Source organism: Dipteris shenzhenensis, chromosome 3 (assembly GCF_047967505.1).
Source record: "Dipteris shenzhenensis isolate YYH24624 ecotype China chromosome 3, Dip_SZ_1.0, whole genome shotgun sequence".
NCBI classification, from domain to species: Eukaryota; Viridiplantae; Streptophyta; class Polypodiopsida; order Gleicheniales; family Dipteridaceae; genus Dipteris; species Dipteris shenzhenensis.
Window position 1 is genome coordinate 2,438,284 of NC_141598.1, and position 27,523 is coordinate 2,465,806.

At 39.6% G+C, this 27,523-nt stretch overlaps 1 protein-coding gene across 1 annotated transcript; it reads left to right on the forward strand.

The window, feature by feature from the left end:
• Positions 1-19,471: 19,471 nt before the first annotated feature.
• Positions 19,472-25,603, forward strand: LOC147903226 (SNARE-like superfamily protein). The gene is made up of 3 exons (XM_087372822.1): positions 19,472-19,672; positions 19,774-19,942; positions 25,145-25,603. The coding sequence occupies exons 1-3, from the start codon at positions 19,613-19,615 to the stop codon at positions 25,339-25,341; spliced, it is 426 nt and encodes a 141-aa protein (XP_087228948.1). The 5' UTR covers positions 19,472-19,612; the 3' UTR covers positions 25,342-25,603.
• The last annotated feature ends 1,920 nt before the right edge of the window (positions 25,604-27,523 follow it).

Consider the following 27,523-nt stretch of genomic DNA (forward strand, 5'->3'; position numbering starts at 1 on the left):
TTCATGCAATTGAGATCATGCTTCATGCTCTTGTGATTTTTTGGATTATTGGATTCGTTAGAGAGTAAACAAGGTATTGCATGGGATGTTTGTCCTCTTCATTCGTTGGATTTATTCTAAGTAGTTCGAGTTTGAGTTTATGTTTGTTTTAATGTTATTGAGCAAAGGTCTTGGGTGCAAAGAGAAAGATGAAAGGGTTGTGTCTGATCAACTCATCACCCCGTGGCTATGTATTTTTTGTAGCTCAAAACATTTTTCAATTCATTATACTCTCCTAGTTTAAATTTTTGGATCTATCTTTGTTGGTGCAGTTTAAAAGAAGTATTTGATTATGTTAAATATTTATTATTAGTGTAGCTTGAAACAAGTATTTGACATTGTTAGATGCTATATGTTTTGAATGATGTAATCTCGAACTGAAAGCCTATGACTGGTGGTCCATGAGCATTAGTGATAATTGTTGATGCCAAACAGTTGTGCTTCTTAGCACAATTAGAAGCAAGTATCTTATTGTCATAGATTTAAATGATGTCATTGTAGTCGAGAAAAATCTATTTGATTGTATGTTTAAAATCTGTCATCTTAAATAGTTCGACTCGTTGGTGTGCTTTGGGAATAGTAACAATAATAATAGCTTGTCGCCTTTGGAAAAAAGTATTCCTACAGTTTGATGTTTTGCTGTTAGTTTTTGATTGCTTGTCGTTTCGAGAGCTCAAAGTTGTTTTGGTTAGATCCTCTTAGTAGTTCTTTGACGTGAGAATGTGTGCGTATGCCATACATTTATTTTTGCAGAGTCTGCATACAAGTGTAAGCAGCTCTATTGAGTTAGTATGCAAGTGTAAACAGCTCTGACATTTGGTGATTGCTTCGCCTACTGCTAAGCTTCATGTCTGCATGCAAGTGTAAGTAGCTCTATCGAGTTTGCGTGCAAGTACAAGTAGCTATGTCGTTTAGCGATTGCTTCGACTATTGGTGAGCTTCATTTCTTAGAAATATGTTTGTGTAGTTTTCAAAGAGAATTGTTTCCAGTGCTATCCATATGGAGTAGCAAAAGCACCAAGGCTTTCTTCTAGGAGAAAATTTAAATGTATGTGATGAGGGGGTCCAACCTATGGTTGTGCCTTATGGTAAATCATAGATCTAATTAAAATTGAACTCGTGCAAAAAAGTTTAGACCTCATTCGATTTATGCAAAATTGAAAACAATGATTGTCTAGATCTGGAGTTCTTGAGTCACACCTGAGAAAACATCTTTAAAATGGACTAATTTCAAGAGAAGTACCAGGTCTGTGGATTCAGAAGTGCATTAAGACTTGTTGCGGCTTACAAACAGAGGCTTGCTAGACAGAGAAGGTTATCCAATAGGTCTTCTTTGCTACCGGTTCAATTTGCTTTGTCTCGCTTTGACATTTACCGTGTTGTGACTAGACTCCCTTAAGAAAAGTGCATGTTTGCAGAAGTTGACAAGAATCCAAAAGAATCTACAACTATTTGAACTGGACTTGAGGTGGTTGAAGCTTTTGCAAAGAAATCAATCATCCAATCAAATAAGGTGGTAGAACGCATTGATGGCTAGTCCAAAGAATCAAATGCCTTTGTGACTCTTTTATGAGAGCTGTCCTAAGTATGCCTTCGAAGAAAGGGTTCTAGTTAAATATGGAACATATTGTGCATTGAGAGGACCTTGGCCGTACCTTCTAAAGGTTGATCTAACTAATCAATTCGCTAGCCAAATTATTACACTTGTGGTCACTGAGATTTTTATAGCAAGGTTCTCAAATATAGTTGAGTTCAATGCATACATACATGCAGAGGGGCTGTTGTGAAGTCAAAGAGTTAGAATGGTGGCACAACCTACCCTTTTTCTCTACATGTTGATGCCCATGCAACATCTGTTTGTTCCCTGAGAAAAGCATTAGCCAGTTTCTGCTAGAAGCCTCTTCTCCAGTGAGCATAGCCAGCCCTTTGATTGAGCTTGAGACAATTGGCTTTGTTGTTGTAAACATGGATGCTATTTCAAAGGCTATTGGTGGGCTACTCGAGTAGCTGATAATTGTTGAAGGACCTCTATCTATTGATAGGGCATTCGTAACGACCTTTGCTCTTTACTCCATTTCAAGTACTTCAGCTCTTTCTCTTCTTTGACTTTATGCTATCTACTATCCACTGCATCTTTTGTTTTTGCACAAGCGGTGTCTTTCTCTTCTTTCTCCTCTTTGTCTTTATACTATCACATCATTGATGACTTTCATGAGAAGAGTTTAGCCACGTATGTTGCACACAACATAGGTGTGTGGAAACAAAGGAGTAATATATTGTCAATCCTTGATGGTATATTTTTGACTCCTATTCCTATAGTTGACATACAATCTTAGCTGATTGATGCATTTAGCAAACAAGTCTCAGATCTAGGTTATGGGAAGAAGGTGAGTCTTTCTAAGTAATCATGATGAGTTCTTTTGGGATTCCTTCAACTAGGATTACAAACCATCTGGCACTTTTCCAATGCTATTTGATTTGCTTTCCCATGGTGTCCTATTCTCAATTAACGACATTTGTTTTTTGGAAAATTAAGAAATCCTTTGGAACTCTAATTATGTTCTATCTTAACAAATTTTTGGAACACTCCAAATAGGAAAGACAAACAATGCCTAGTTGCTTGGATATTTGACCTTGTTGAACTTCACAAATCTTCTTATCTTTGCATTTTGTCTTCTTTTGCAAGTGTTGTTCAAATAATTGTAATTTAAAGCAAGGGAAGCAAGGCAAATGTTGTCCATCTATTGTCGCTTCATGTACTTGTCAATGATAGTGTCACATGCTATGCTAGTGGAATTGTCATCTAGCTTTTGAAGTTGGTGTTTTCTTTTCAAAATTAATACTCTATTGTATGGGGGGACATACTGTTGGGTTCATTTGTATTAATAAATTGGAATTCTCTTGATGTTTTATGTAATGGTGATGATATCGTAATAAGAGATGCAAATTGGAAACTCATGTGTTTGGCATAAATGCAAGAATGCATTTCATATTTTCCTTAATTTATTTTGTGTGTTTGTATTCTCTCTCATACATTCTTTCATAGTTTGTTACAAATTTGTGGTTGCTTTGTAATGTATGAAGTACAATTTAAAGTTGCACTGTATGGATCCATAATGATTTGAATATCCACGTTACATTGCCACAAGAAGGAGATTTTTGTATTGAAAGCATTTGTAAACATGTCTTTTGGTTGTCGGTGCTTGTATCACTCCTTACATAATAGGAAGAGGAAGAGGAAGAGGAGCTCATGATAGTGTGTATTTTTCTATTAATTTCCTTGTAATGTTGCCTTTGCTCACTTTCCAAAGGGCCAGTATCATAGTCTGATGAAGAGGCGGATTTGGGTAATGGAAGCGGTAGCTTTTTTTTTGTTTTTGTGCATGTGGATGTGTGTTTGTTCATTTGTCTGTCTTAGATATTCTCACTTAAAAGGTCTTTGTCGCACGTTATATACTTGTCAATGAAGGCAAAGACCTCAGTGCCATTGTCACCTCTAAAAGTAGGGTCTCACTCCACCCAAAGAGGGACATGCTCATGTTGGATACCTTCACTTTGAAATTCCATTACAAAGAAGTAGTCCTTTATGGTCCCCAACATAGACTCGTCACCTCTAAGCATGGTAATCATGTTTTGGAGCTTGTGGTTGTAATGTCTTCAACAAATCTAAGCTTGTAGAGTTGCCTTTGAAAGCAATATAGTGGGTCATTAAGCAAGACACAAGAGGCTCCCACAAACGCTCAGCACAAGAAAATGTAATGAAGAATGCTGGTGGTCCTATTTGGTGCATCATGGCGAATGCCTTCTTCCTTAGTTTCTCTTTGTAATCTGGTGATGTTCTCAAAGACTCAAAGTCCCTATAGCCTATCCATGATTCCAAGACATTCTCAATGTTTGTGTTGTTCAACATCTTTTGCCACAAGCCTTGTGGTGTGCAACATTCCTTTTTGTAAAATTAAATTGCATCACTTGATGTATAAGCACCTTTATTGTTTTAAAGAAAAGATTTGGTGTGTTTTAACTAAATCTCAATGATTTTTGTGTCAATTCCCATTTGACCGAGTACGTCAGACTAAAATTTGCAACTTGCTAGGACAAACCAAAGAAGAGGGTGAGAAAGTTAGGCTCCTCATTGTGCTTGTCTTGAAATAAACATAAGGGTCTTTGATTTTCACATGGTGCCACAAACTGCATAGTTATCTCATACTCTGAAACTTGCTCAACGCTAATAAGAGTATTTATCAATGTGTCTGCCTCAACCTCGTCTTCCTTCTCAGCATGGATCATATGATCCATTGTCTCATTTTGATGTATGGTCTATTGTTGTTTTAATGTGTGTAAATGATTGTACCATTCATCGTTTATAACAACATTATTGATTTTGTAAAGAGGAGTAGGTAACAAATTTTGCATTGCAGCCATCAACCTCGAAGGTCTAAGCCTTGCTTTCTCTCATTCTTACGAATGAAAAAGCATTCCCAATAATATAACTTGTTTTTTATTCAAATTTTTTATTTATGCCATTGATCATGTTGGCCTCATCATCCATGAAACGCGATGTTTTGTAATTTTGTTGTATCATTAACAATGTTCCCCTTTACATCATATTGCCTGTCAAAAGTGAGTTCCATTACTTGTGTGAAAGCTATTCTTGGAGACACTAATCTTTCATCAATTTCATTTAACATGGAAACATATTTCATTGGTTGATTTATTTGAGTTTGATTTGGTGTGAAGTACTTAGGCTCCTTTCCCTTGTCTATAGCCTTTCAACATTCCTTGCATATATGATAAGATCTTGTGTGGAATGTATCATTGCAATTCCCTCGCCTTTCAATAATCCATCTATGGTTTTCCTTGTTCAAGAAAAAGCTTTTCTTCTTGAAAAGTAATCACTACAAAAAGCATTCATAACACGGTGTATCTCTAATTGCCTCTATATATTTAAGAACACTTTTAGATGCATCCCCCTATAGAGATGTATTCTTCTTTACCAATATTTCCATCAATGAAGGTAAACCTTTTCCTTTTTTGTGATTGCCCTAGTTGTTGATCATGCTCTTGAACTTTACATTCTTGAGAATGAATAAGAGTATTGCCACCACTTTGCAAACATTGCACTTCCAATAAATGAGATTCTTCATTTTCTTTCTCATTTCTCTCATTTCACTTGATGAGAAGGAATCTTTGAAGGCTTTGGCTATGTGCCTCAAGTTTTTATTTTCATTATTAGCCATTGTTTGTTTCAAGTAGAATTCCAAATCATGTGTCCAAAACTTTTCCTTGTTGAAATTATTGTGAATACTACATAGGAAGATTAACATTTCAGGATATTCTATGGCTAGTTGTATTGTGTTCATCTTTGAACAAGAAGTATTTATATATTTTTATAGTTTATGTGGTTGATATAGTTCAATTTTAAAGTTAAATACTTCAACTATGTTTTCATATCGAAACGAATTCAAAGGAGAGCTAGTGAGCATACTGTTGTCTAGTAATTTTAAGTAGGTCTCTATGCTCTTAATTTCAGGATACAATTTTGAAATTGAGTTTCTCTCCATCCATATGTCAATGCTTTCCATTTTTCCAACATTGTGAGCTCACAATGGAAGTAGAAAACAAGAGAGAGTGAGAGCTAGAGAGAAACACATAGATTTGTGAGTGCTAAACCACCCTTATCTTCTGTGTCATTCATATATATATGTTGAGTATTATGTGCATAACCAAGGTTAAGGCACAGTGGCCTTTAATCCCCACAACCTCCCACTCAAAGAACAATGTGGCTTTAAGGGAGAACAACCAGTGGACATACTATCCAATGCCCATCAAGACACGATAATACACAAATCGCTGATTTGACTAGGTAGACTCTTCATCACCATGTGTGCAAGGGTATCATTTGTATGGACCTTGACAAGCTCTATGCGCTTGTCCTCAAGTACCTCCCTGATGAAATGGTACTTGACCTCAATGTGTTTGTTCTTTGCATGAACGGCCAGATTCCGTGCTAGCTGATTAGCACTCATGGAATCACTATGCAATGTTGATACACTTGTATGAATGCCCAAGTCTCCCACTAGCCGATCAAGCCATATAGCCTCCTTGCAACCCTCTATGGCTGCAACATACTCAGCTTCTGTGATAGACAAAGCAACGCACTTTTGTGCATGAGACATACACGACACTGCGCCACCTGCAAAGGTGAACACATAACCGAAGTGGATCTCCTCCTATCCACATGCCTTGCATAATCTGAATTAGTGTACCCACGTACATGCATCTTTCCTTTGTCAAAGTAGATGCACATTTCCTTGATACCCTTCATGTACCTCATGATGCACTTAATTGCCTCTGAATGCCTCTTTCCAGGATTAGCCATATACCAACTAACAACTCCCACTACAAATGCAATGTCCGATCTAGTAGCTATCATAGTATACATAAGACTCCCAACTGCTGATGCATAAGGAACCTTGGCCATCATGGCCCTCTCTTCATTTGATTTGGGACTATCTGCCTAACTCAATTTCACATATGGAGGCAATGTTACTATCTTCCCCCCCTCCATATTGAAGCGCTGCAATACTTTTGTAACATACTCCTTTTGTGAAAGCTAAAGGAGTTTCCTACTCCAATCATGATGATGCACATACAAAGAATACGACGTGTAGGTCCCAAATCCTTCATGCCAAAGGCCTCATGCAACTTGGAATTTAATGCATCCAGCTTATAAGTGGCCAATAGCATACCATCCACATAGGAGTATTCTTCATGAGTGAATTCATCTCTGATTGCATAGCATACTCCCACTTGCACTGATCCTTGCTCATCATAGCCTCTCTATAGCAAGAAGCCTCCCTACAATAGGTAAGCATCACATAGTCTGCCCATGAAACAAACCTATCAGGCAGTGTAGACACTCTAGCTAATCTTCTCAAGGGAATTTCAACTTGTTGTCTTGCCTACATATCAGCCACATTTGGCTCATCATTTCCATCAATAGATGATCCATCATCTGCCCTTGATTGTGTACCTATGGGAGTACATGCTAGCACCATTTCTTGCACATTCGGTGCATGGACAACTTGCTATCTATCAACATATGCGGGTGGATTCACATCTTGGAAAGTGATTCTCCTCATTTCCACATTCCTCATGGGTGTCTTATGCATCTTCTTCTCATTAAGACCATATCATGGCTTCATATGGTCTTCTTTGCTTCTAGATCCCAGAGACGATAGCCCATCTCTCAACTTTCACTATAACCCAAAAAGATGCATTTCCTAGATTTACGATCTAGCTTCTTTTAAAGCTCTTTTGGCACATGTGCATATGCCTCACACCCATATATAGGCAAATGAGAGTAAGAGGGCTTCTTGCCACTCCATGCCTCTTTAGGATTACCACCATCCAAACTCTTACTAGGTGATCTATTAATCACATGCATTACAGTCTTCATTGCCTCAACCCAAAAACTACTAGAAAGACTTGCATTAGAAAGCATACATTGCAACTTTCCTAAATGGTGTGATTCATCTTTCTACAACTAGATTTTTCTCTAGAGTACAAGGGGACATGAGCTCCCTCTTGATCCTATGTGTATCAGAGAAATGTTTCAGATTGTAGGCATTTAAGCATTGTACCTGACTGATTTTCAACAAAAGCCAGCCATTTCTAAAATACCCGAACTACATTGCTCTTTTGAGCCATAGAATAAGCCCACACTTTCCTAGTTGCATCATCAATGAATGCCACAGAGTATTCAGCCCCGAGTATTCAGCCTCGCCTAATGACTATGTAGGCATGGGACCACATACATCTGAATGCACCAAATCAAGCTTTTCAAGCTCTTTCTTTCTCCTTCTTTTATGGGATGATTTAGTCTACTTCGCATTAAGACAATGACCACAAAATTCAAAGTCATAAAAGCTCAAATGCAGGACATAACCCAAATAGCATAAGAGTTTCATTCCATTTTGGCTCATATGGGCCAACCAGCAATGCCACAAAGAAGTACTTAGTTCCTCGGTTATTGCAACAACATGATCAGACACCCCTAATACATGTAATGGATACAGAGTCCCACACTTGGCACCCTTAGCCAAAAGCATAGAGTCCTTCTAAATTTTATAACTCCCGAAACCAAATATGGTATGAAAACCAGCATCATCTAGCTGACCCGCTAAAATGAGACTCTTGGTCAGCTTAGGCACGTCTCACATATTTCAAAACAAATGCAGACCCATTTGCAAAAGAAAACTTTATCTCACCTGCTCCCACTATGTCACATGCATAGTTATTTCCAAGATGCACACAACCTGTATTTCTACTGCCATAAGTGGAGAAGCATTCCCTATGACAAAATATGAAGAGGGGAGAGGAGAAGAGTGGAGATGAGGAGAGAGGGCATAGCTAGAGAGCACACCACAAATGACTAACTGTACACTAGATTTACTTGAAAATGTAGAATATATACAAACCCATTTAGGGTTAGGGTTAGGGCATCTAACCCTTTCCTTTATAGCACTCTATTAGGTTAGTGCTATGCACATATGATCACATGATGGTGCTATGCACATATGGTCACACGATGTTGAACGTGAACTCTCAACACCTTCCAAGATCAACATCATGACGTAGGCCTTCCCTCAAGATGATGATTCTCAAGAATCGAAGAAGGACTAAACATAACATTCCATCATACCCCTTTAGTGGGAATGTCCTTCCTCTGCATCAAACCAAGAGCTAGTCAAGGTTTCTGAAAAAGCTCTTTACCGAGTGGTTTGGTAAAGATGTTTCACAATGCTGCAGTGTGATGTCACCAAGTAACACTCTTTCTCTGATGAAGTGCTCTCTAACATCAATGTGCTTTGTCCTGGATTGATATACTGGATTCTTGGCCAATGCTTGAGCCAATTGATTATCATGATATATTGTTGTTGGCTTTGACTCATCAAAGTAATATGTTCCTGATAATAGTCTTCTAAGCCATATAGCCTCACAGCACCTGTAGTGAGTGCTCTATATTCTGCTTCAGTCGAAGACAAAGAAACAGTTGGTTGTTTGTTTTACAACCATGATATAGCACCTTGACCAAGGAAAAATGCATATCCCTGTGTCGATCTCCTGGTCTCATGATCTCCGGCATAGTCACTATCACAGTATCCATGCAACATTGGATGACTTCCTCTGTTTTCTATTCCAAATTGTCTTGTACCTCTGATGTATCTCAAGACTCTTTTGGCTACATTCTAGTGATACTATTTTGGATTTTCCATAAACTATGCAAGTGAGCTTACTACATAACAAATATCTAGCCGTGTGATAGTCAAATATATAAGAGATCCGATGAGCTGCCTATAGTACCTATCATTGACTGTGGGCTTTTCCGAATCTTTAGCAAGTTTCAAACTCTGTTCCATGGGAATGGCTGCAATCTTGCAATCTATCATATGAAACTTCTTCAGGAGACTATCAATATACTTGAGCTGGCTTATAAACATGCTATCTGAATCTCTCCAGAACTCAATTCCAAGACAATAGTGCATAAGTCCAAGATCTTTCATGTCAAACTCTGCAGATAAGTCTTGTTTTAGCTTTCTGATGAAACTATCCTTGCTTCCTATCACAATCAGATCATCTACATACAAAGTGCAATAGTAATGTCTTCCCCTTGAACTTTGTAGTAGATAGTATGATTTGCATTGGACTTTATGTTTCCCAAATCAGCAAAATATTTGTCGATTCTACTGTACCAACTTTTGGGTGCTTGCTTTAAGCCATAATATCCTACTGGTTGTTGCATGTAGACTTCCTTGTCTAGATAACCATTGAGAAATGCATTCTTGACATCGAGCTAGTACACATTCCATCTGTTGAGTGTTGCTAGTGATATCAAGAACCGTATGGAATCCATCTTTGCTACTGGAGCAAAAGTCTCATCATAATCTTGACTATATTGCTATGCAAATCCTTTTGCAACTAGTCTGGCTTTGTATCTTTGAATACTTCCATCTGGATTGTACTTCACTTTGTATACCCATTTGTTTGCTATGGCCTTCTTTCCTAGTGGAATGTCACATAATTCCCAAGTATTATTCTTATACAAAGCATCCATTTCTTCACTCATAGCAGTTTGCCATTTTGGCTTATCTATTGCATCTTCGAAGTACAGTGGCTCTTTTGCAGCACATGATGGTAGTCATAAGAGCATAGTTGGTGGTTTTAACCAGAATTTCTTTGCCTTTCTGAGCATATGTCAATCTGGCTGGAGATTTGCTTTCCCTAGTAGATCGTCTGAGTTGCTGTGGCTCTACTTGGGGTGCTTTTAGCACTTCTTGCTCTTCTTCATCAACCTTTTCTGTAGATGATTGAGTAATCGGTGTGTCTATCTCCTGCGTATTTGAGGTTTTCCATTTTGATTCCTCATCAAAGATTACATCTTTGGAGATAATGACCTTTCGGTTGATGGGATCATACAACTTGTATGCTTTGCTTTCTTAACTATAGCCAACCATGATGCATTTACGTGACTTCGCATCCAATTTCTTGCAGATGATCATCATGTATGTGGGTATATGCTATGCAACCAAATATGTGGAGATGACCAATGTGTGGCTTGTGTCCAATGAATGCTTCATAAGGTGTCATACCCTGAATCAGTTCAGTGGGAAGCCGATTAAGCAAGTAGTTTGTAGTGGCTATTGCTTCTGCCCAATACTGATTTGAAAGATGCTTTTCACTAAGCATTGCTCTAGCATTGGCTGCTAAAGTACCATTCTTCCTTTCAGCTCTTGCATTCTGCTGAGGAGTATATGCACAAGTGAATGGTTTTTGAATGCCGTGACTTCTGCAAAAGTTCATGAATGTGGAAGACATGTATTCACCTCCTTTATCTGCTCTCATGACTTTGATCTTTTTGCCTGTCTAGTTTTCTACCATGGCTTTGAATTCTTGAAATCTGGAAAACACTTCAGATTTCTCTTTCAGAAAGTAGACCCAACAATCTCTACTATAGTCATCGATGAAAGTCAAGTAGTAAAGTGAACCATTGATGCTACGGGTCTGGGCATAACCCCATACATATGTATGTATCAAATCAATAATACCTTGTGCTCGAGAGGTGCTTCTACCAAAGTTGGTTCGCTTTGGTTTGCCGAAGTAGCATGCTTCACAAAGTTTTTCAAGTAACCACAGAGGGTTGCAAGGAGGCTATATGGCTTGATCGGCTAGTGAGAGATTTGGGGATTCATACAGGTGTACCAACATTGCATAGTGATTCCATGAGTGTTTTTCAGCTAGCACAAAATCCGGTCTTTCATGCAAAGACCAAACACATTGAGGTCAAGTATCATTTTATCAGGGAGGTACTTGAGGACAAGCGCATAGAGCTTGTCAAGGTTCATACAGATGATAACCCTGTAGATATGCTGACAAAGAGTCTACCTAGTCAGTGGTTTGAGTATTGTTGTGTATTGATCGGCATTGGATACTATGCTCATTGGTTGTTCTCCCTTAAAGGCACATTGGCCTTTAAGTGGGAGGTTGTGGGGGTTAAAGGCCACTGTACCTTAACCCCGATTATGTACAATACTCAAACCCATATATATATCGATGAAATAGAAGATTAGGGTGTTCTGCACCCACCAAAACTTGTGTCTCTCAAGCTCCCTCTCACCCTCTCAGCTTCCGTTGTGTCCTCACAGAGTGGTCACATGCAAAATGCCAAGTGTGCCAAGTAGGAGGTTAGAGTGCTTATCAAGGGGTGGTGGTGATGATGTGGTAGCTAGTTGGCTTGATGATGTGGCAATTGGAGATAAGGGTGCCACGTGGCATGTTGTTGGCCAAGTCTAGGGTTGGGTGGACCTTGGGTGAGGATAAGGGTGTGACCTTTCTGCCTGCCATGTGTCACTAAATGGGCAGCCATAATCTTTAAGATGCTTTAGAATATGTTCAAAATTCCATCAATTTAAGTGAGATTTCTGATTAGAATCTGTGGGATTCCGTTGGGCACTTGGGCTAGCTGGGGAGCCGTTAGTGGTGGCGTCTTTGCTTGGAGGCTCTAGCTGCATCAAGGGCCCATTGTAGGAAGCTTGGAGAAAGGCTCGGTTGGAGTCTGGAGCCTAGTTGCTGTCGTCCATCTACTACATGGTCATTGGAGCGAAGGTCATTGAAGTGTTGGTTGAGTAAAAAGCGATCATTTGCATGAAGCGGGCGTTTGGAGCCGAAGGCTCAGAGCCTTAGAATCAAAAGCTTGGTATGCACTACTTTGGTTGTGTGGCATCGAGGCAGAAGGCGTGGAGTTTGTGAGCTTGCTGTATATGAGCCTCTTGATGGGCTGCTTGAGCATGGGAGCTGGCAGGAGATATGTTGGAGCTCCTTAGTCGTGCTACTATAGAGTCACTATTGAAGTCGGACGAAGGCAGAGCCTTAGTTACTAATAGGCGATGCACGCCTTGCTTTAGAGCTTTGGTAGATAGTCGATCGGACAGGAGCCACAAAGTCATTGCTTGAGCTTTGTTGAAGGAGCTCGTTGTAGGAGGGCTGGCTGTAGAGAAGCGATTGTGTCAATGTTGCGATAGAGCGCTAGAGCAGTCGACAATTTGTCGCACTTGGAGAGGATTCGAGCTCTACCATTGTTGAGTTGGGAGCTAATATCATTTACTGCTTCGTTCGAGCCGTTGGACTACTTGTTGGATCAGCTATTTGGTGCTTGGAGGATAGCAGGTGCTATAGTTGGACTAGGAGCTAGGCAGTCGGGAAGGGCCTTAGGTCAAGGTTTGTAGAGTCAAGGCTTGCAGAATAGGATAGGACTCGAGTAAAATAGATCTTTAAACAAAATCTAGCATATAATCTCTCTCTGCTTCAAACTAAGGAGAACAAATCTCTTTCGCACAATAAAACTGATCTTTCTCACACAAGATCAAGAGAACCTCGAAATGAACCTTACAGAGAACTTCTGAAATTCTCTCACCTTTCTCTCAAAGGAAACACTCTCAAACTCTCCCTATCTCTCTCTATCAAGTGAACGGAAACTTTCTCTCACTCACACTCAAGGATCTCTCTCTCTCTCTCTCTCTCTCTCTCTCTCTCTCTCGATACAAAGGAAGAAGAATGGATGGAACTTTTTGTCTTCCTTAAGCAATGAATGAAAATATGGACGAAAATGTTCTCTTGTTATGAACAAAAAATTTCTATCAAAGGATGGATGAAGATCTCTCACCGGCAGTGGACTCTCATGGAGAACACTCAAGAGAACTCTCAATCTCACAATCTCTCTCGCACTCTCAAGAAGCGCAATGCCTCAGCGGAACGCAAGGGAGTTGTAATACCATGACAAAATATGAAGAGGGGAGAGGAGAAGAGTGGAGATGAGGAGAGAGGGCACAGCTAGAGAGCACCCTAGAAATGACTAACTGTACACTAGATTTAGTTAAAAATGTAGAATATATTCAAACCCATTTAGGGTTAGGATTAGGGTTAGGGCATTTGACCATTTCCTTTATAGCACTCTATTAGGTTAGTGCTATGCACATAGGATCACATGATGTTCAGCGTGAACTCTCAACACCCTATGGTGAGGAGTAACATGGAATGAAGCACTAGAATCCAAAATCCAATCCTAGGAGTACGCATCATCTGAAGTGGTGAGCAACTCTGCAAGTAGACTAGACATGAAGAGAATATCATTTGTCACTATCATTAGTGTTTGCATTGATCTCCTCGATCTTCACTTTTCCTTTGTCTTCCCTTGGACTCTCTTCCTTCTTACCAATTTGCATTCTTTTTCTTATCCTTTTTCTCTCTTTTTAGCTTGTAGTAATCCTTTTTCGTGTGTCCCTTCTTGCCACAATGGTAACACTCAATGTTCTATGACTTGGATTTGCTACGAGACTTCCCTCTTTCTTGGGACGTCCCCCTGAGCTGTGATCTACCTCTTTGCACATTTAAGGTTGCATCCTGCTTGTTGGCATCCATAGACTTCCTTCTAATCTCCTCGGCCAACAAGCTACCCAGAAGATCATCAAACTTTAGTACTCCACCAGGTGCAGAGTTACTGACATTTGTACAGAAGGTGTCCCATGAGGATGGCAATGAACACAAGAGGAATATTGCCTTAGTCTCCGCATCAAAATTCAGCTTCTGAGCGTGAAGCTGGTTGAAAATAATTCTGAATTCCTTCAAGTGAGAAGCAATGGAGACCCCTTCCTTCATTTGCGGCTCAAAAAACCTCTTCATGAGGTATACTTTATTAGAGGCAGTTTCCTTCTCATAAGTGGCACATAATTTCTTCCATAAATCTTCCATAATTTTCTCATTTACTACTATGAAATAAAGTGACTATGCAAGATGAAGTCTAATAATAGACTTTGCTAATGCATCCGACTCATTCCAATCATCCTTAGAGATAGCTACCGGCTTAGCTACAATCCCTTCCAAGGTTTTAATCTGCTTCTTTTGAATAAGCACATCCCTTATCTATTCTTTCCACAAAGAAATGTTTGTTCGATCAAACTTTTTAATGCTGAAAAACTCCTTTTCAAACATGGAAGAGGATACCATGATGCAAGTTCAACAAAATCACAAGTGACTGTAAGCAAAGTCACACAAGGGAAGAGAATGTTGGTGAAGCATGCAAACTGCAATGTAGACAACAACTTTTTGCAAATTTTTAGGTCCTATAACTTTTTGTGCATAGCTCGGATGCCAAAACTATAAACATCAAAATTGTAGCCAACTGATAGCTCTACAAACTTTTAGTTCACAACAGATCCAAATTTTGTATGGATTCTCTAATATTCACTACTTAAAACAACCTCCTGCTCAACTTTTTCCTACTAATGTCACAAGATTGCACAAACTGATAGTCCCAAATCAGCCCCAAAAAGTGCTAACTGGAAAGCTATCCAATGGAAAACACAATGCCAACCAGTAAGTGCTTAGCACCTTAAACTATCAGCATAAACACCGTACATCCAAGAGGCATAAAACCATCAATGCATCCACCAAGAATGGCCCAAAGCATCCCATACATGCCAATGTCAAGCATCTAATGGCCTCTAGCAAGAGATCTCCTAACAGTGAGTCTCAATGCTAGACTATTGTTACTCGAGGAGTCCTAAACCCGTCCTCCAGCCAAGCCAAAATCAAATTAAATCTATAAGAAGTGCCAACATGAACTAAGCACCAGAATGCATCCAAACAAGACCCAAAAATGCGAGAATAAATTGAGCAAACGATGCTCTATTGCACCCAATCCAAGATGCACAGTGTACAAGCATATATCCCACAAAATGGCATATGATCGGATCTATAAAATGTCCCATAACGTACTCCAAATCAGAAATACTTAGCTGTAATGGCATCTCAGCATTAAAGGCAACCTCCCAGGCATCCAACTGTATCCATAGAGCTCACATATGAACAAATTTGGACTTGCTGTCCTAAAATAAATCAACTCTATTGTGTGCAAAACAGAGATCTGTAAACATTATAGAATGCATACTATAACTACTTGGGTGAGTAGAGATTGATGTTCTCTTCGATCTGAGCACTAGAACTCCCAAATCCGATATCGAATGCAAAAGTTATGGTGAAAATGGTAAAGGTTTTGCTCGACTTCTACTAAGAAGCTTCTTCACCTCTAAGACAGCTCACAGAACCAAGAATGGCTCACCCTCTTGTGGATAAGAGGGGATTAACACACCAAGCAATCTCCTCCTTGCTCCAAGGCTCAATATCTGCTCTCCAATGGCCAATCCAAGCTCAATCTCTGCCATGTGGCTATGGCAGCCTCGTACACCCGAAGCTCCTCTCCCATGCACACACCATAGGCCCAATGCCGTGGTGCTCTGATACCAAGTGTGAGTTCACAATGGAAGTAGAAAACAAGAGAGAGTGAGAGCTAGAGAGGAACACACATATGTGTGGGTGCTGAACCACCCTTAGCTTGTATGTTATTCATATATATATATATGTTGAGTATTATGTACATAACCAGGGTTAAGGCATAGTGGCCTTTAATCCCCACAAATATCCCTTTTCATTTTATGAACTATTATTTAAAAAATTGCATCTTTTGCAACATAGAAATTTAGAGAGTATGCCAAACAAAATAAAATGCAAATATTTTGTGGAAAACATTCCACAAAAGAAGAATGCAAGTCAAAATGAGAGATATCCATGTGAAAGGTTTATGAAGTCTTACAAATGCTCCAAGTTTGTACAAAAGCAATATGTTTTGTTAACATAAGGCTCCTATCTTAGAACATTCCAAACAAGATGAATATCACTTATTTTGAGAATTTCACAAGGAAAAAATAGAAATTGCAAAAGCTTGTTGCAATTAGAGTTAAGTACTTTTTCTAAACAGAACTCTTTAAGAATAAGATTTGCCATGGTGAAATAAAGAAAGCGAATTCTTTAATGCTCCAAGACTAAAAAAATGTCAATGATATTGTTAGATAGCAAGCAAAAGAATTCTGAGATAGACTTTTCAATGTGGATGTACTAGCAATGTTAAGGTCAACATGTGATATATAAAAGTATGCTTGACTCATCCAATGTAGAATTCACATCAACAACAATTAAAACTCCAATGACTTGCAAAATTATGTATGGATATTATGGTCCAACATGTACAACATTAAGAAGTCAAGGTACCTAGTTCCCATAGCCTATCTATACTGAATATGGGTTTAAAACACTGTTGACAACTTGGTTGAGAGAGTTGGGTCCTTCATGGGTGCAAAACTAAAGGTTTTGGCTTTCTTGTCCTCAAGGGCTACGCTTTCATACCTAGATCGCTTAACAAACATCCTATGGTTAGGGGACCCTTTAAAAGTGGGGGTGGGGTTGGGGGGGGGAGAGATGAAGCTAACAATGAAGCTACACCATGTATCAATGAAGGGTTGGTATTTTGGTTTCCTATAGGAAAAAACTCATTGGACACAAGAGTGTTGTCTTTCTCTTCAATGATATATTGGTCTACTATACAAAATAAGGAACTATTTTAGAAATGCACATCATACCAATGAACAATAGCAAAAAAATTGCCCTTATACACTGTCATCTGCAAAAATTCTAACATAATGATTCAAAATTAAAGAGCACCCTCAGTTTTAGATAGGAGATATAAAGCATCTGCCATGCCTTCTAAGCAATTTTTTTTACTCAAATCATTGTAAATAACACAAATAAGAAAACTTATATGCATGTCTCATAACATAAACACATGGAAATTGGTGTAAATAAGTTGTAAGACCAATCTACATTTCCGACTAGCGAAATGAAGAGCAAATAAGCTACCTTTTCTTAATGCCTTGCTCTGTCACCTCATTCAAGGAGAGAGGTGGCTCCTTTGCATCTTCTAACGAACATCGATGAGCTGCAGTTTCTATCTATCATCTTCTCTTCGTAGATTTGCATTATGGTGAATCTTGCTGTCTCACATGCTTATGAATGATTAGGGAGTGCTTCATTTGGACAGCAAACTATGGAGGGGTGACTTTCATTTTCTTTTGGTTCCTCAACTGAGCCTACAAGCTTAAATATGGATTGTGTTACCTCGGTTTAGTCCTCTGGTGGAGATATTTTGCATGCATGTTTTACACATAAGTTTCTTACGTAGCAATGTTTCATATTATGCTTGAACCTCTGACATTTCAAATGTTTTTATGCAAATGTGCTATGGCTTTTGTGCAAGGAAGATTCAAGAGATCTCCCTTGTAAAGGATACATGCATTATCTAACATGTGAGGGATGTTTATAGGGAATTTATTTGATAGTAGTGTTGCAAAAGAATATATGTTACATTCTTCTTCCTTCTCTTTTTTGCCTATAAATAGATCTACGATTTTTGATCACCATCCCTTAGTTGCCGTTTATGTTTTCGTCAGATTTTGGCTCCCTTCTCAACTCAGATGTGATTATGGCTGATATAGAAGGTGTGTGATCCGTTTGTTGTCATATTTGGGAGGATTGTAGGTTATGTGTGGCTTATGGCCATGGGAGACATCGTCGATGTTGGGGAGAATATGATCATAGTCATTTGAATTTTCTCCCTTTGTTATGCTTTGCATTTGAGCGCTAGATCTATTTTTTCGGGGGGTTGTTGGACAATGGAGAGTTTGTAATATTGCCAAATCTATTTTTTCGGGGGTTGTTGGACAATGGAGAGTTTGTAATTGGCAATACTACTATATAAATGAAATTTCTTAGTTAGTGGACACTTTATGACAAGTAAAATTGGCATATTTGATTAAATACCTAAGTTGATAGTTAGTGGACAATTTATAAGTGGCAATATCGATAGATTTAAGTTGGTTAATGTCTGTTTTAACATTCTGGTTAATTGAATGTTGAAGAACTGGTAGTACTGGCATTTTACAATTTAGGATGAGGGGGTTGATTCTTTTAAAAGTGGGAACTCTAATCTTTTATCATTAATCATGAATAAGCATCATGCTTTGTGAGAGTTTCTTGCTTCCTGTTAAATTTGGAGTCCTCTTATTTGACATTATAATTTACCTTACAAATAAATCTCACTAACACTGACCTTACAACTATACCTAATGACAATTAACAATCGCTAAAGCAAAGTCAGCATGACTTGTCTAAACATAAAACCGAGATCCCACTAAGGCCTTGCTCCATAAATATTTCCAATAACTTGTAAAAGGGAAACGATAGGTGTAAATTGAAAAGAGAAAAGCAAGTGAAGATGAAGGAATATGGGGAAAGGTCCATGAGTGAAAGAGAGAAGAGAAAAGAGGTGAAGGAGGGGTGTGGTAGATGGACCATTTACTAAAAGTGGGGATGTGCGTATTTTGGCAAGAGTAATATAATGGTGGTGTCATACAAGAGAGACAAAGAGAGCCTTTATCTTTAGAGACAACTACCTAACAAAAGACACAACCATTTAGGATCTCCACAACAAAAGACAAGCAAACAAAAACCTTAAACCCTAAACACATTAGAAGCTCTTGAACTACTACTAATGCACACTTAAAGCTCATACTAATCATAATTTGCATGGTCAAATTGACCAAATGAACTAACTTCAAAACTATGGACAATTCACTAACCTTAGGACCCTTGCACACCCCAATAAACAAGTGAAAAAAGATGAATGACACATGTCATTCAATAGGCCTGCCCAAAATAAATGGGGAGGCGAAGGGGGGGGGCTAGGGACGAGTGGTGGAGTGAGGGAAACTAAGAGAGAGAATGGGGAGGCGAAGGGTGGGTGGGCTAGGGACGAGTGGTGGAGCGAGGGAAGCTTGAGAGAGAAAAACACAAAATCTTTAGTTGTGCATAATTGCCCCATTTATCGGGCTGACAGCTTTAACAAAGGGCAATGAGAAAAATCTGGAATTTATGAAATTTAAAAACTCCCCTATTTTAGCTTTGCCAAAGTAGAAAGATTGCTAAGGCTACCCTGTAAGGGCAGGCCAAAACCATACCCATTCCATAGGCCAAAATGACGTTGCACGCATCCGTTGGGCCTCCAAAATTTAATGCATGATACGCTGTCAATGCATACCAACCATTCTTCAGTTGCAGAGTCTCAGCAATGGCGAGCATCTACAATCTCTTCATCATAAACAAATCCGGTGGTCTAATTTTCTATAAGGTCGCTTGACTGGCTTGGTACTTCCAGCTCTGCGACAGGAATAGTTGTTTGTAAATATCTATGACTTCCAGATATGTTTTGACATAGGTTGAATGGTCCAGGACTATGGATCGACAGGCCGTCTGGATACTAACGACAGCTTGAGATTGGCGAGTCTGTGGCATTCAATGCATGCGATCTCCCAGCAGCTGTCACCCACTCTTGGATGTGGAGGCATTGAACTGTTGGAGGCGGACACATTCGATCTCCACTGTTTTCAATCTCGGACAGGTTAGATCAACGTCTTTCCATAATGGTCATTGAAGATCATGGAAAGTAACATAAGACAGTTCCACTGGAAATCTTGCATTGAAATGAATTCTCCGGAAAGTATCAAAGTTAGGAATGGTTAAGGCAAGGTAAAGCTTATCGTAATCTACCATTGTACAATTGACGTATTAGTATCACTTCTCGATCACGTATGTAATACACATTGGAAACCGGCAGTGTCTCTTGACAAGCGATTGCCACTCTTCAGCTCTTGAAACCTCAATCAGTGAGAGTTCATGAAGCCTGAAATGCAACCTGAACGTCAAATGCACATCCACTGAGGAGTGGGATGCAGCTTACATCAAATGGGTGCACGAGAGAACGAGAGAGAGAGAGAGAGAGAGAGAGAGAGGACAGTCTTGTATTAAAGATTACAAGTTGCAGCTCTACAAATAACCATCTATAGCAGAGTTTTCATCTGTTTGCTCATGCTGAAATTGTGCGTGAGAGAGAGAGAGAGAGAGAGAGAGAGAGAGAGAGAGAGAGATCATATTAATGTCTCCAAGGGGAATGCATGGGGTTTTCTAACAAAAGGTAGTGTATCTGAGGTGAACGTGTTTGAGCCTGTGCCCAAGATCTAACCTAACGGTGAGCCATCTCATGTCGCACTCCTCACATGGTGATGGCATTGGACTGCGTCACATGTTTGGGTTTGTTCTCAGTAAAAATAGCATGTGATTCAGAGTCGGGATCGGTTGGACTGACCAAATCTTTTAAGACATCAATCTTTGAATTAGGTTTTAGGCACTAATTTTGTTTAGATGGCAAGAATCTTGTCCTTTGCTCTTTGTCTATACTACTGTAGCGCCCAATTTCTATTAGAGCTGACTCAGAGATGTGCGAAGGGCGAGAGATAGATGCTCATGTATTAGTCTAGATGTTGGTATTGTAAGGAATTCAGCAAGAGATATGCCATGTGGGCAGAGAAAAAAGCTGCCAGAGCGGTTGATCTGAGAGAGAAGGTGGAGCTGCCTCATGGGCAGCATGCACATTGCCATATGGGCAAGAGGAGCAGGGCACCTGGTTGGATGGAAGGGCTGCCTAGGAGCTACATAGGGCCCTGGAAGAGGGCTGAGGTTCAGGCAGCAGCAGGCCCTGCAAGGGCAGCATATAGGGCAGCCAACATGGGCTGCCATGGCCATGATATAGGCCCTACAGGTGGCGGCAGCAAGGATTGCTAGTTGGCCGTCTGCAGCAACAGGTTGGGCCAGTCAGTGCCTGCCACATGGTACTGGGGCTACTCGGCCAGCTCAGTCTGCTGGCTGGCCAGTTCATAGGGCATTTCCAGAAGCCCTGTAAATAGGGCCCCATTGTTTGGGTTCCATTCAGTCTTTGGTGCCTCAGATCTGGGCTGCAATTCCAGCAGCAGGGAGGTCCAGGGATCCAATGAGAGGCCAGAGCAGCAAGGAGGCCAGGAGTCAGGCTAATCTTGTTGCCTGACACGTGGGCTTCATCCAGGGCAGCAGAGATGTCAAGGAAAGAGTTAACAGTCTCTCACTGTTCGCTGCATCCAGAGCAGCAATGAGACCTTTTTTCTGTGGCATCTACTCAGCCCTCTAAAGCTCCATAGGAGCACACAGGCTGATAGGGTTTTGAGGTGCCAGGAGGAGGTAGGAGAACAGTTTTGTTGTGCCACGGGTCCACATCTATGCGGCACCATATCTGCCAGATGGCGGCACACTGATCTTTCCTTCGTATGAGTTTTTGCCCATCTATTGGAGAAATCTATTTTATTGTTTCTAGTTTTTGTGCATGCTTCAATGACTCTCTCTCTCTCTCTCTCTCTCTCTCTCTCTCTCTCTCTACATTTACTTGTGTGTGCACAAGGAAAAGGAGCGAGATTTGAATTAAACACTGCATTTCCTAGGCTATGTTTCTACACAATCTTCACTCTGCGGGAGTGACCTCCTTCTTTGTGTTTTTTAACATGTATCAGAGCTCTGAGGTAGAACCACAAGCGCAAGAAGCTTGGAGGTGAGAACCTTTGGAAGGAGATCTCAGTTTAAGTCCGTGGAAATCCATTCGTACGTCTGAAGGACAAGGTCAGTAGACCACAACAGTCCATCAATTTCGGAAGTTGATCTTGAAAGTTGAGATGGATCTACAGCTAATCTTTAGTGGTCTTTAGTTTTGTTATGTGAGATGTGCAAGCCACCCAACACAACTCTTGATGCAGCTATGCAATTAGCTGGTATCCATGAGCAAAAACATACAATGGTTTCCCCAAAGCCAGCAATCAAGTATCCTACTTCTTAGACTTTTTTTGTTGCTACATCTACGCCATTTAACCCTTAACCCTCCATGCTCTTATGCTGATAGATCCCAACCCATGTGTTAGTTTCCGCTTACAAAACACTTTTATAACCTATGTACATTGTAGTCTAGGACTTTGGGTTTCATTTTGTACGGGATTAAAAGAGGTTCACACAATCTTATTCTAGAGAGTTTTGAGCGTACAAGATGGTGCTTGCACTCCTATAATTGTCATGACGATCAACATGGGCATAAGTATCTAAAAAATGCCCACTGTCAGACAATTTATCTGGTACATGCTGTATTGATATTGAAGAGACTGATAATACATGAAGTGACACTTGTGTAGAGGATATTTATTCTCCTAGAAAGTAATGTTTTCAATAGAATCACAGGGCCTAAGAAGAGAATGCTTGTGCAAAAATCCACAAAGTTATTGGACCAAGGCATTGCATAAATAACAAAAGTAAGTCCATGTCGTTCAAATTGAATGCTTTGGAAATTAGCATTGCCCATTGAGGAATTGATTTTGCAATGGTCATTTTTTGTTTTATAAAACATTATTGATTATTAATCACGTTTAGAAAGTGTCCTTGTAGGATACTTTTCAATTGCATGACCAGGTGAAGCTGTTAAACATTTGAAGGAAGACCATAGCTACTTGTGTGAATAAGGTGCATGATGAGCCGATTAGTATTGCATATGCTTTATTGCGTGTACTGGAGGTTTGTAGCCTAAATTATGGACTTTCAAATCCTCATGATGAGGAATTTGAATTCGTTGTCCTAAGAATGGAGATAGGTTTCTTGGCCATTGGGTCTCTTCTTAAGAATTGTTTGCTATATGCCAGAATTTATAAGGGAAAATATATGAAAACCCAAAAAAACTTGTCTTCAAATATCTTCTTTTCCACCCTTCAATTTCAACATGGAACACAAGGCCAACCCAAAGCCAAAATGTATCTTCAGATAACCAATCATGAGTATTGAACTTGGCATCCAGTGCAGGGGAAGTGTGAACAATTCTGGCTAGGTAAATGTCTTCCTTTTTTCCCCCATAAATTTACAAATCTTGTATAAGAGTGGATAAAGCCACCCTTTTTAACACAAGCAAAAGGGCAAGCAAAAGGGTGGACAACCAAATCCCTGCAAGGCGGGTAAAAGGGCAAAAAAAAGGGGCAGGTAAGCCACCTCCAAAAAGAGTAATAAAAAGAGCTGGCCAACCACCCTCTAGAAGGGCGAAGAAAAAGGTTCACATTGCAACAAGCTAGATATCCAGCTTGTATTAATGCTTTTCTTCTTAGTATGGGTTCCCTAATGATAATGATACATGGTGAAGCTGCATCCTTTGGCATTCCAATAATCTCTACAATCAGCATTTGCTTTACTAATTGAGGGCTCCACTAAGTTAGATTCTGCAATCTTTCACATGGGGGAGGCACGCCTTCCCGATCGATCCAGTTTCGCCAGCACACATGATTGATGGTCAGCAGGTCTTGCTGACAGAGATGTATGACGCTTCTCCACCCTCTCGGGTACGCCCGATGTCCTTGCCAGAGGACAGTGTTTGGGAGATGGTGTCTAGTATCACGGCCTGCAACATCTGTGTCGCGCAGTGCAGCCAGGTGATGGGCGGACAGCAGGTCCCTCCGGCAGCTACCCTAGTCGCCATTTGGCATGACATCATCTTTACTTTGTGTGCCATTTGGGAGTGCGGTACCCCAGGTTCGAGAGTGACTACTGAAAGGCGGGAGCGTTTCTGCAAGGCCCGGCATGCAGGAATCTTTTACACCCTTTCCGCGGGAAATATCCACTAGATGTATAGATCACCACCTTGGTTGTTAGCTCTTGTTTTGGAGAACCCTTAGGCAGTGAGCTGGTTCTCCTATACAGGCTGGTATTCTTTGACAGCCAGGTTTTTTCCTCTTTTGTATTTACCATCTTTAGCTTCCTCGGTAACTGATTTGTATGGTGCTTTTTCAAGCATTAATAGAAGGTTCCTTTTCCTATTAAAAAAAAAGATTCTCCTATCTTTCGAAGAGGGTAAAAGTTTCCAGCTCATGCAGTTCTCGTCAATCAAGGCAATGCCTAATATACAGGTCAGTTTCAAAGAGGCTGTTTCCAAGCCTTTTCACCTAGTTCCAGCATAATCACATGCTCCACAAACCAAGTAGGGGGCTTACCCTGTGGTAAAGCATTGAGAATTCCATCTTTGTAGTTGTCTAAAATCTACACCTTGCTGTGCACTATATTCCCAATTGAACTTACCCTGTGGTAAAGCATTGAGAATCCCATCTTTGTAGTTGTTTAAAACCTTCTACACCTTGCTGTGTACAATATTCCCAATTGGACTTACTCACCCTCAATGGAATTTATTTTCAATAGAAGACACCAGTCCTTCATTATCCTCGTGTCCATTGGATCTCTTGATTTGTAGGGAGTTGGAATGATCCCGCAGCTGGTTTGAAGATGAAATTTTACAAGATTAAGAATTGTAGTTTGTGATTGTATAAGCTTTGTAAAAACTGAAATGGTTTGTTGATCTTATAACTATAGAGTTCTAGAAATAATGTTTCCTTAGGACATGGGTAAGCAAAGAGGTTAATTTTCATAAATGTGATCACTTAAAAGCAGATCTGTATTGATTTCATGAACTAGTAGTAGGTTATTCATGAAAATTGTGCTATCGATGGAATTGGTAGTGTTGTGACAGAAAATCCTCCTTAGTTTCCTCCATTAGAATCAAGAGCTTAGAGGTTGGTGCATCAAAGCAATGATAGAGCTATCGAAAGTTTGACCCATCCATCTGTTGAGTTATTTTCAGGAGGATAGTTGTATTCCGTTCTTTCTCGAGCTAAAATGTTGAATAATATAGAAGCTTTAACAGTTAAACAGACCGTGCTTTTCACAGGTACAAAATTTTTTGTGGTTGCTGAGCCAGGTGCTCAAGGGCTGGAATCTTTGCTCAAAAGCATATATGACCTGTATGTGGATTATGTACTCAAAAATCCGTTTTATGAAGTGGAAATGCCAATAAGATGCGAGCTGTTTGAGCTGAACTTAACTCCAGTCATACGGAAAGAGAGAATTATCACAGGCGGAAAATAACAGGATTTATGTGCCTAGGAGCAGCAGTTTGATGTGCACTGGTTGTCAGGCTTGTCTGTCTTGGTTATCTCAGCTCTATGCTTGCATCTCTATTTCTATGATGGCATTTGGCCTTGCTTGAGTATCAACAGCGAAACTTATAGTTCTTGAGTAACAGCAGCTTGGATTTTGTTTCAGTTGTGATTTTTGCAGAGTTGACTTTGTTGGATTCAAAGATGAGATTAAATCTTTCTGTGGAGCTTCATGACAATTTTATTTTGTAGATACATGTAATCTTGATTCTCAAGTTGTGTGTTGTTATGACTTCGTTTGGCGCTCTCTACATGGCCGTCCTCTTTAGTGGGAATGCATCATTTTTGTACAAGGGTGGATGTATGCATGTGTGCATTCGTTTTTTTGGGGGAGGGTTTCCGAGAGTGTGTATGTGGGGCATGGACACCTTGTGGATCAGCTTGTGTGATTGGGTATATCTCCAAAGCTTGCAGTTTGTATGCTTTTACATGCATGTGCACATGAGAGAGAGAGAGAGAGAGAGAGAGAGAGAGAGTGGAGACCGGGGGGGGGGGGGGGGGGGGGTAGGAGGAGGGAGGAGTAGCATGGCAGCGGGGGAAGAGGGAATGGAGAGGAAGATGGGAAATATAGAGGGGGAGGCAGAAGTGGGACAGAAAGTGTTAATTGTGCTTGCTGGAGTGGTTTTACGTGTCCAATATAGTACATACTGGCGTTAGGGATTGCAACGCATCCTATTCCATTAAGACATCACCAAAATTTAAGCTTGCATGTGTAGGTGGTGGAGTTTAAATGTCTCGAGCCAAAAAGGTACAAACATTGAAATTTCCTCAAATGGAGGGATGTATGTCTTAGAATGCACTAATGATGATTGGTAATGATTGATTAAGCATCTCCATTAAATAAACTTGACAAAATTGTATAAAATTTTCATAATCAATTCTTTGTTAAAAAGACCTCATAATAAAAATTCTTTGAAATGTCTCTCCGTAAAGATTGAAGTTCATGTAGCAGTCACGCACAACAACCTTGAGAACTTAGAAGATCTTGAGGACGAGAGATTGTAGAAAGAAACGTGAGAAGATATGATGTATGCTCTTAAAGACAAATTTTCAAGATGTGATATTTAAAGTTTTATTTGGTGTCATTGATTCAAAGTTTATGCTTGGACCTCAAATAATAAATGATATGAAGAAGGGCCTAGGCATAACCCATGAAAAACTTGTCTATACACTTCAATGGTGTGAACATTAGATAAAAAAACTTATATAAACACACATAGGAGATTTTAGAATTCTCTTTGCTCCCTTATGTCTACGTCTTCAGAGTACTAAGGTGGAGTAAATGAAATCTCTTATAAAGTGAAAAGCAAGCTAAAGTGGGCAATCCATTTTTTCCTCTTTTGTAAAAGACTCCAAAGAATACTTTCTTAAAATCATCTCTTGAGATCCTCTATTACTTTTAATTTTTGCAAAAAAATAAAAATTTTTTTTTCTTACAAATAGGAAATACAGAACTTATGAATTTTTTTTTTGGTCCATAAACATAAAAAATAAGATCCCAAAGTTAGAATATTCAAGAACTAAGCACATAAATACATTGTTTTTTATTGATGTTATTGATCCTTTGTCCTCCAAACTATCCACTAGAAGGTGCATTTTGTGTTAACCTCTTTTTTTAACTTTGTCTTTGCTTCCCTTGTTTTATTTGACCTCCTTGCTCTAATACATAGCTCCCTCTCCTCCATTATAGTTATCACTTTTTCAATTTTGCATGAAATTGAGAATATAAAGTGGACTCTCATACTAGAGTTTGCATTATCAACTCCTTTGCATCATGGCCACATAAAGACAAATGTTTAATCAAGCACTTGTAGGTGCTTCAAAATGAGATTTCGGTAAGCAAAGAGGGGAATCTAGTGTGTCCACATAATAGATTTGAAGTACAATGTACACATTCAAGAGTTTCTTTGGTCTCCTTAACACTTATTGGAAATCAAAGAATGGTTTACATCATGTCCACACCATATTTGAGATACGTTGTAGCACATTCAAGAGTGCTTTGATATCCCTAACACTTCTTGTAAGTCAAAGAGTGGATTAGACCATGTCCAAACCATATATTTGACATATGTCACACATTCAACAATTGCTATGATCTCCTTAACACCATT

Excerpts from the sequence above, each read along its gene's own strand:
- LOC147903226 (XM_087372822.1), top strand. The coding sequence starts at position 19,613 with ATGGCGAGCATCTACAATCTCTTCATCATAAACAAATCCGGTGGTCTA. Across the intron at positions 19,673-19,773 it reads GTGGTCTAATTTTCTATAAG|GACTATGGATCGACAGGCCG; the intron begins GTCGCTTGACTG and ends TGAATGGTCCAG. Across the intron at positions 19,943-25,144 it reads CTGTTTTCAATCTCGGACAG|GTACAAAATTTTTTGTGGTT; the intron begins GTTAGATCAACG and ends TGCTTTTCACAG.